A 9,871-nucleotide genomic window follows, 5' to 3' on the forward strand; every position below is an offset into this window, starting at 1 on the left:
GGAGAGAATTTTCGGAGGTGCTTTTTCACTGACAAAAACTTTTACCAGTTTCACTGAAATGACACCTTTTTTTAGAACATGCCTTTTAGTATCCAATTTTAGTGTAATTTTAAGGTTAGAAACTTCCTAGTAATAGATTGATTTTGAAATACTACCTTCTGAGTTATGTCAAGGTACAGTAAATTCTGGTATCCTTCAAATACCAGAAAATCACCATTGTTGCATTTCCCTAATTTCTCACTTTATTCTTCAGAGTTTGGTCTTTTCGCTATATTTTTTAATGTGGAAGGAGAAGTTAAGTTCATGGTGGGTTTTGGATGTACTCACAGTCCTGACTGGTAGTGAGAAGCAGTAGAGTGAGATACATGTCTGCAGGGGGAGGTGGTGAATAACAGCGCTTTTTAATAGGACGTGCAGTACATCGTGAAAGTTCACAGGCAATTTTTTTTTTTTTTAATCTATGAGCCACATCCGGCTCTCTGTTGTAACAAGGACTTTTCTATCCGTAATTACTACTTCTCTCTTTCAGTGGGGTGTAAGTCTTTCTCAGATAATGAAATTTTAGAATGAAGATTATTAAGTTTGCTGTGGAAATTAGAGATACAGCCACACACTGGCAAAGTCTGCTTTGAACTGTGATTCCTAGAAAGGTTGGTCCATCAGTGGTACCCGTGGTGAGTGATGCCGGGATCTGGGGCAGTGACGCCAAGCTGCCTTGTCAGCCCTGCTTTCAGGCTAGATTATTCTGTGCCTCCATGCCGACACATAGGTTCCAGGAGAAGCCATCCCCGGCAAAACTATGACGTTTCTGTGTGATTGATACAGGAGACAAAATGGTTCTTTATTTTTTTATTTTTATATTATAAAGTGGATTCTTTTTTTTTCTTTAACTTTTTATTATATACTGGAGTAGAGTTGATTACCAGTGTTGTGATAGTTTCAGGTGGACAGCAAAGTGATTCTGTTATACATGTATCTATTCTTTTTCAAATTCTTTTAAAAGTCGGGACAGTTTTCCTACTTCAGGTAATGGTGACCAATGTCTGCACCACACCACTGAAAACAGAAAGAGCTGGATAAAATAACTTAACTTCTGAAGGAAGCACTAGGGCTGGTGCAGAGTGTGTGCTCAGCACTAGTTCTGGGCCCCTGAGGTGACATCCGTTTTCTCATTCCAGCACTGTTTCCGTATTTTTTAGTTTTAATCAGTGTAAAGCCTAGAACTTGTTTTCCATTACTCTTTATCCTCTCCCTTTGCTACAGTTAAAATCTGTACAAAGTAGACTCTTCCGATTAAGATACACGGACCCTGTCAAGCTTATTTTCAAAAAGCAAGTGACAAAAGTATATTGACAGGTTTAAAACCATGCTTTCCAGCAGAAATAACGAGGGGAAATCCACTTGTTTGTTAATTTATTTGTGTAAAATTTATTTAACACTTAATTGAGACTCTCAGAAGCCAACAGAGCTGCTTTCATGTTTTCATGTTGGTTGTGTGTATTTAGATGAAGCAGATGATCCTAAACTGCTTGCTTTGGAGAGTTGCTGTAATATTATGTTTATTCTAGTTATACAAGTTGTTTCCGTGCACTACCTTTGCAATCTTATAAAATTTCTAACACTGTTCAAAAGACACACTCATGTTTCGAAAGGTATCTTGTTTAATTTAGTCCCATTTTAGCACTCCTTTAAAAAGTTTGATTGATGACTCTTGAAATTCAGCCAAGAGTGTTGTGTCAAAAACCTGCTTGAATTTATCTAAAAATTCATAATCGGTGCTGAATCTGAACTTGTTTGCCCAAAGCAACACCGTTCCCGGCTGGCAGAGGTACGCCATGGTGGCAAGCAGCTTGTCCAGGAAGTAATGGTGGTAGACCACGTCAGAAGCCAGCAAGTAATCATAGTAACATGTGGACTTGGGGAAGTTCTGTTCCAGGCCCTCTCCCCACACCAGCTCTTTCACTTCAGGCAGATGTGCTGTATGGTTTCGTGTGTTCCTTAAAAGATTGTATTGAAGGTTCCCTAGGACGTCAGGCAAATCCGTTGCTGTGACTTGAGCTCCTAAGAGAGAAAGAGGAAACTTGTACGAATTACCTGGAACATTCGGGCAGCCACAGGGTACACATACTCTCAGGGAGAAATCGAACTGGGCTTCTCACCTTGGCCCTGGACCAGGGCCCTTCTCACCTATGTCCATATGGGCTGGATAATTCTGCTGGGGGACCCTGCCCTGTGCCCTGTAAGATGTTTAGCAGGGTCCCTGGTCTCCATCCACAAGATGCAAGTAGCACCCCCCCACCCAGACCCCAAGTTGTGCTGATCAAAAATGTCCCCCGACACTGCCAAATGTCCTTCATGGGGCAAAAATCACCTTTGGTGAAGAACCATTGAAATAGAATAACGTTCCCGTCTTTTAAGAAACTAAGTTAAACGGCGGTGCGGTTTTGAGAGATTTCAGAATAATTAACTAAACATACCAGGATTCTTAGCGTTTGGTTACTGTCATCATTTATAATGTTTTTCCTTCCCAAACTGTCTTTATCTGAAGATTTTGGTTTTCTCTTACGTGAGGTGTCAGCACCTAGTTTTCTTTCCTAAGGGATGATCTAATTTGAATGACTCTCCCCCCTACTAAATGCATTAAGTTAATTTTTAGGCATTTTAATGCTAGTGATAAAGGTTCACAAAATCATAATTCCAGATTGGTTTTGATAGAAGAAGATCTGTAATAGTGTAGGCTGAAGTAGGCCAGACATACCCGCCTCTTGCCCAGCTCCCAGGACTCACAACTGGCATTTTGGGTATAAATCTGTCTTCACCTTGGATTCACTCACTTATTTTTTGTTTTTTTCCAAAACATCAGTTGTTAATAGTTGCACTGAAAAGCAGGGGACAGCATAACAGAGCTGTTTACAACAGGAATTCAAGAGTCACACCTTCAGAATTTCAACTTTCTCACGTGGTAATAATCAATGGATTGGACGAGTTAGCCTCTAAGGCACAGTTATCTTATCTCCGGATAACAGCAGTCATTCTAGCCTGGACGTCTGGGTAGATTCAGTGAGTGCGATCACGGCCAAGCACCTAAACCACAGCCCGTCACACAGTAGTAAGTGGTTATTATCACTGTTGTCACCGTAACCATCTTTTGAAACAAGGCCGAGAATAGACAGACAAACCTAGAATACTGGCCACGATGGAAACGAGGCCTGGTCCAGCACCGATTTCGAGTATCTTAGCTCCTTGGAGACCGAGTTCCTCTGCGTGTTCCTCCAAATACTGGCACAAAGCCATGGCCTGAAAAACATTCACAGTTGTCACCTGGACACTGGAAACCGAGGACCCTGTTCCCCACCGCAAGTTAAATACTCAAAGACATGTTAAAGAGTTTCAGCTTACTGGGGGCTCACAAGAATCAAAATATACGTGCAACGGCGTGTTTTGACCTCTGGAATATGAACGCTGTAACCTGCATCAGAGGAACTAGAGAGACAGACTTGTGAAAGCGCCTGTACCAGAAGACCCTTGACCAGCCTCCAGGAACAGGAAGGTCAGCTCAGCTCTTCCAGAACCAGGAGACAAGGGGCCGCAGGGCAGCAAGACCTTGCTTACGTCGTGTCGGGCCTCCACCTGCTGTAAGACTTGAGCTGTAAGCAGCTCCATCCCCTCCCTGCTGACTCCACCAGCGTTCAGGTTGCTCTGGACTTTGCCTGCTGCACTGAACAACTGCGTAGGAATTTTTCTCTTAAAGCAGTTCATCTAAGAAACGCTCGACTGGCTGGGCAGTGCTTCCCAAACCCTAGCGCACATGTAGGTCACCTGGAGCCTGGTGAAAGACGCCCTGGCCACGTGTGGTAGGGCTGATGGAGCTCAAGGCTGCATTTCTAACAAGCCACCAGCTAATGCCAGTGCCGCTGGCCCACACTTTGGGGGGGTAGCAGCAAGGAGGTTACATCCTTTACACATTAAAAAAAAAAAAAAAAAGAAAAAAAAGAAAATTTAGATCGATTTCTGTACAGAAAATCAAGGTCCCTTCCCATGTGAGCCAATGGGCGTCGGCTGGTGATGTCGCGGACTAGAGGGACTGGGGAGAGTTACTAGGCGTGAGGGCGTTACCGGAGTTGGGAATGCGAACCCTGCAACCCTGCGCTGAAAAGGCAACGTGAACGCTCTCGTTTGCACACACCTTTAGCCCTTGTCTTCGTGCAGGTGCTCTGGGCTCGCTATGACTCACTTTCTGTCTGGGGCCCAGGCTGGAGTAGGGGGCGGCCTGGATCGTATGAGACAGCCGCGCTCACGATGGCCTGCGCCAGGGTTGGCGGCAGCTCCGAGCCCGTGGGTCCCTCCCTTTCCTCCCCAGCTCCTCTCAAGGGACTCGGGGGCCAGGGACGGGGGTGGGGGGAGGACGGAAACCAATTCCCAATGTCACTGTAGGGAGGTAAGGGGCGTCAAGGGGCCCTGGGCGCTGGAGGATGAGTGAGAGGGGGACAGGCGGGACGGCACGGGTGCGAGGTGGCACTGGCATCCAGCCCGTGGCAAGGAGCTCCAGAGCTGGGGACGGCAGTTTTGAGGAAAGGCCTTCTTCGGTTCTTGAGGAGAAAGGAGCATTATTCACTGTGTGGGATTTCAGGATTTGGAAGAGTGTCACCCAGAGCCACCAAGACGTGTGCTCTGAGGAGTTCCTGAAGGGGTGGCTGTAGGCGTCCTTCCTGAAGGGCCCTGCCCTGTGACAGGCTGGCCCGGTGGATGCCATCTGGGGACGGATCTTCTCTCGGGAACAGCTACATCTTTCAGCAGACACTCCCCCGCTTCTTAGTCCTATTAGCAAACTCCGAAAAGTCATCTCTCACAGCTGCTCTTGAAGTCGCACAAGGAAAGGGTGCTTCCCCACACGATACGGATCCTTCTGCCGCCTTCAGGAAACTGAGGTCCCGAGAAGGGCCAGGGTTTGGTGCATGAAAGGCTGAGACCTTATTAAGAATAAAACAGTCCAGTGGACAAATCATCTTTTTCCACTCCTGATTTCTGATCATCCAGCTCTGGGTGTCTGTTTGCCAAATACAGTAGGAAGCTGTGGAGAGGCGCTTGCTGGTTTCAAACTTGTTAAGCCAAAGAAAAACATTCAGCTGAAGGAAATCATACTTACATTAAGCATAACGGGTAAAAATCGAGCTTCCTTGGCTGGGGTCAGTGAGGGGGCAGCTCTAAGAGCCTGGAGCCCTTGGCTGTCCCTCCCCTGCCCCCCCGCTCCATCTCCCCCATCACTGGTACCCAGACTGCAAAGGGCGCTCCAAGGAACCTCTGATCACAGCCACGCAGCGGGCCAGCAGGTCTGCGTCACCCGGGAGTGAGTCAGAAATGCAGCCCCAGTCTACCTCCCCCAGCCTGACCTCCTGAATCAGAGTCTGCATTTAACAAGAACCCAGGAGGATTCCCATCTAAGCTAACAGTGGGGCATTTAACAGGAACCCAGGAGGATTCCCATCTAAGCTAACAGTTCTGATCTGGAGCCCCTCCAAGCACAGGCTGAGAACCTCTGCAGTGGAAAGAACGAAGGCGCTGGCCTCCGAGGTCCATCGTCCCAGCCTGGTTCTGCACTGCGCCGCGCCAGGGGAAACAGTGCACTCAGCCAGGACATGGCAGGTTTTCTGGCTCTGAATTCTGTGTTTTCCCCCATTTCAGCTCCATCCTCTGGGGACTGTTGCAGGGAGAGCATGAGATGAAGCACCACTTCCTAAGCGTTTCCACTGGACTGGCCGCACTGTAGAAGGCGAGTGAATACCCGAAGGTCTGTGGGAGAGGCCCAAAGGTGGCCACTACAAAATCTAAACTCTAAAGACTTTTCTTCTGATTTTTTAACAATTCATATGAATTTTTCATCCTACTTCCCAATATACTCAAGTTTATGTTAATGTGAGAAAATAATGTCTCAAGAAACATAGCATAGAGGAAAATCGTTGTTTTTAGGAAAGATGCCGTGTTTCTGCAGCATCTAGGTACACCAGCAACACCCCTGGGGGGGCATCCTTGGACCCTCAATTTGAGAAGCACAGAACGTTAGAGCACGTGGCAAGTCGTCCAAGGCACCACAGTTGTACAAATTTGCTGTTCTCATCCCCAGAATCCCCGACGCCCCAATGTGACAGCTCCCTCACCCCTGGCCACACCACCGCTCCGTAACTCTCGATCGATTCTTGAATGACAATCCTCTTGCCTGCAAACCAATAGTACTCCTGGGTGTAGCTGGCGTAATTCATGGGAACAAATTTCTGGAGGCTTTGAAGCGATGGTTCTATCTTGTTAGAATCTGTGGGACAGAAAATTAAATCGGTTTCATTATTTGTTAATCCAGTGCAAATCTACACTCGGTACAGTTAGTCAGACGGGAAGAGACTGAGCAATCTTCCAGAAACAGAGGGGGGAATGCCATCAGTGAGACAGTGGCTGCAAACTAGCCCAAACTGAATGATATGGGGTGACAGGGACATAACATTTCTATGGGACATTTTTATCATACGACGAAATGCCAAAGGATGCCCTGGGCCCTTCCCTCGATCTAGGAGCAGACAGTGCGGTGTTGATCCATCCCTCCCTCTGTTTTGGTGGGAGGAGGAAGCTAGGCCACCGCACAGAATGGCACGAATGAGCCATCTGCATAAGGAGGACCGAGGCAAGCGTGGACCTGACTATTTTTGGGTCTTGAAGTGATGTAACATTCCCACATGTTGGCTGGAACATGTTCCTTAAGTCCTTCTACAACTGCTTCTCAAAAGGTGCAGGTCACCCAAAGACGAGCCAGCTCCGCAGTCCTGGGGGAGGTTGTCAGATGAGCTCCAGCTATTAAATTACTCTTCCTTAAATACTCCTTTACGCTCATGACCACTCAAGCAGCTCTCAGATGTCATATAAAATGAGAGGAAAAGAGCACCTGATCGGGGCTGACATCATGGAAGCCCAGAATGTCAAAGGTTTCGCAGGGGGTTTCAGCATAAAAAGAACAGCGAGTAATAAGGTCAGAATGGGGACCCTGAGCACACGGAGGGGTCGTGCGCAGAAGACGGGGGGCTGCTGGTACCCTCGGGGAGAGGCGTTGGCAGCGAGGAGTCTGGGGGGGAACTTGCATGAGACCAGCCTTTGCTGCCTGAGCTCTGCCTGCGGATGTGTAACCAGGGATGGACTAGTGGAAAGGAGCATTCAGTGAACATCTGAAGGTCTCTAACCAGAAATATGCACTCAAGGAGGCAGGTGAGGGTGAGTGCAGGGTGAGTGCAGGGTGAGGGGTAGGGGGCCTTTGAAGAAGCCTAATCAGGGGTCCACCCCTCAGAGTTCAGGTTTCACTGATCTCCACCCGCACTGGACGGTTCTGTGCCACGGCTCTGCAAACGCTTTGCAACAGGGTCACAGCCAGAAGAGTCCAGAAATGTGGAGTGAACACTTAGAAACATTTACAACAACTTGACCATATCTGTTGAATCTGATTACGAAAAACCAAAGCTTGTATTGTGTATGTCTTTGTACTTCTTTTCATGTTGTTCCTCCAGAAATTCATTTATGTTGCATTTTACAAAAAAGTATCCAAGTGGTCTTTGACCACAGTGTGGGCCAAATGACCAGTTTGTAAGTTAGCACAGTGACGCCTGCAGCTCTCAGCCGTGGGTTCTGGTCTCCTGGAAGGAGACTTCTCTGTCCTGACCACAAAGGCGAGCTTCCAGAAACCCAGGACTTCCTTGAGCTTGCAAGAACCTGCTGATGAATAGTGGCCAAGTCCTGAGATGTCATCCTTCCCTGTCATGTGCCCCAGGAGAGGCTGTGGGGAGAGGAGAGGACCTTTGGTCCTCACCCACCTCTTATAAGGGGAAACAACCAACATCTAAAACCATGAACCTGAAATTTATCTCTCAACAAAGGGGACCCAGCTTCTCCCATAGGCTGACAGGCTGACTCTGAGTTCTGTTTCAGAGAAAATAAGAAGGTAGAGGAACAGACCATCTTGTGCCCAGAAACTTTAACAACCAGCCTGGGGGCGGTGAGGAAGCACTGACGTGCAGGATTTGGCCATCACCATGGTGACAGCGCTCCCACAGTGGCCATCCCTGGGAAAGGGGTGAAGCAGCTCAGCACCACAAGCATTTCTACCACACGGATACGACACCCCTCAACAGCCTCAAGGGCACAGGTCATCGTAAAATGTAGGAAAAGAATTCCTGATGAGACGTGAGTATTTATTACCTAAGTTTTTTCATATACCTTTACCTTTTACATAATCCATTTCATTGTACGTTTGTATGACTTAAATTTTAACAATGGCCATGTTTAACAATCTGCTCGCAAAATTCCTGAAATGCAGGAGCTGGTACAGGCCATCTGGAATGAGGAGTGGGTACCGGGCTGTCCTCCTTACCTCTGAGCCTCTCATCACTGGAGCAGCCAGACCGTCAGGGACCCAGGCCACCTCCTGCCAGCTTCCGTCCCCTCGATATCACCTAGACCGTTCCTTCCTCCCTTCCTCCCACAAATAACCACAAATAAAGGCTAACTTTTCTCTCAAGACTGTAGGAAAAGTCTATGTGCTGATTTTAAGTGGCTCATCCTTTCACAAGATGACAGATCGTAAGCTGATGGTTGTACTCTCTGGATCGACATTGTAAAGAAACATGGGCATATAAATGTCCTCCATAAGACCATTTTTCCACGCTACAAAGATAAAAGAAATTTATGTTGATTGCACATGATTTTCAATTCTTGTATCTATGCTCGTCTGACAGTTTTAGAGACATCAGATTTTCAAGATAGGCAGAGTTGCATTTTTATGTAAACAGTTTAGGAAAAATGAATTACCATCCTGGTTTAACAGAGTTGGAACATAATTTTCCACTGTTGACTGTTAACGTTTTGAACGTTACATCTTGGCTCTTATGACATCATTTGTTATGTCTGTTGTTTATTTACTACTGATTCCCTGCCCAGAAAAGCAACACTAAAGGGTTCTGTTGTCATAATGGGAAAGTACACTTGACTTTACACTGATCCACTGAAGGACGCAGCTGCTAGGAATACATTTTGGCGAAAAGCAGGAAGGAATCTAGATTTCATTTCTCTTTTAAAAGTTCTTGTTACAAAAATCTAACCCTCTTAGATTTGGATAAAACAAAGTTTTGGTCTTTGATAGGTAAATAATAAAAACATAGGGATTACCTTTAGTGTCATGCTTCTGCTTGCATAAAGGCGTTTTTCTACTAAGCATCATGATAAGAAAAAGATGTAGGGTTAAAAGGAAATGGATATTTTTGTGCCTGGGGTTCACTGCAAAACGCCATGCCCAGGAAAAGATGGGAGAAGATGTGGAGCTGAGGAAGGAGGTTACCTCCCGGGGGTCCGCTGCTGCTGTCTGTCTGTAGACCCTCCTCATCCGGGGGTCTCGGTGCCTCGTCCACGGACTGGGGCTGCTGCCCTGAGCGCAGACACACATCCATCCCAGAGCCGCCAGGGAGGAGAGAGCTGGCCTGGACTGAGCGCTCCTCCGGGTCTGAATCGCCCAGAGCCTCTGCAAGGTGCAGCTTATCGCCTTAGCATCTGCTGAGCTGGAAAGAACACCTGCATTTCAGCTTAGTTTCCCGGGGCGGGGGCGGGGTGGGGAGAACAGCCGCCCTGGGTGCTGCCATCCTGGTTTTGCAGAGCAGAGTGGAAGGAAACCCTGACACATCATCACCCCACCTTTCCATCGCCTGGAGAAATGCAAAAGCAGAGCCACTGTAGCCAGACAGGTGCTGCTTTGCTGCAGTCTAAGGTGTATTTCTAAGAGCTTTTGGAACTGAATCTCCATGAAGAAGGTCTGATCCAGACGTACATATCTTTAAGGGTACCTTGTGGA

At 47.2% G+C, this 9,871-nt stretch overlaps 1 protein-coding gene across 1 annotated transcript; it reads right to left on the reverse strand.

The window, feature by feature from the left end:
* Window positions 1-1,371: 1,371 nt before the first annotated feature.
* Window positions 1,372-9,611, reverse strand: METTL21C (methyltransferase 21C, AARS1 lysine). Its single transcript, XM_030856801.2, has 4 exons — window positions 9,365-9,611; window positions 6,156-6,307; window positions 3,180-3,297; window positions 1,372-2,061 (listed from the first exon to the last, which is right to left on the reverse strand). Exons 1-4 carry the CDS (start codon window positions 9,471-9,473, stop codon window positions 1,667-1,669), a joined length of 774 nt encoding a protein of 257 aa, XP_030712661.1. The 5' UTR covers window positions 9,474-9,611; the 3' UTR covers window positions 1,372-1,666.
* Between the last annotated feature and the right edge of the window lie 260 nt (window positions 9,612-9,871).

The sequence above is a fragment of the Globicephala melas genome, chromosome 18 (assembly GCF_963455315.2).
Source record: "Globicephala melas chromosome 18, mGloMel1.2, whole genome shotgun sequence".
NCBI lineage: Eukaryota > Metazoa > Chordata > Mammalia > Artiodactyla > Delphinidae > Globicephala > Globicephala melas.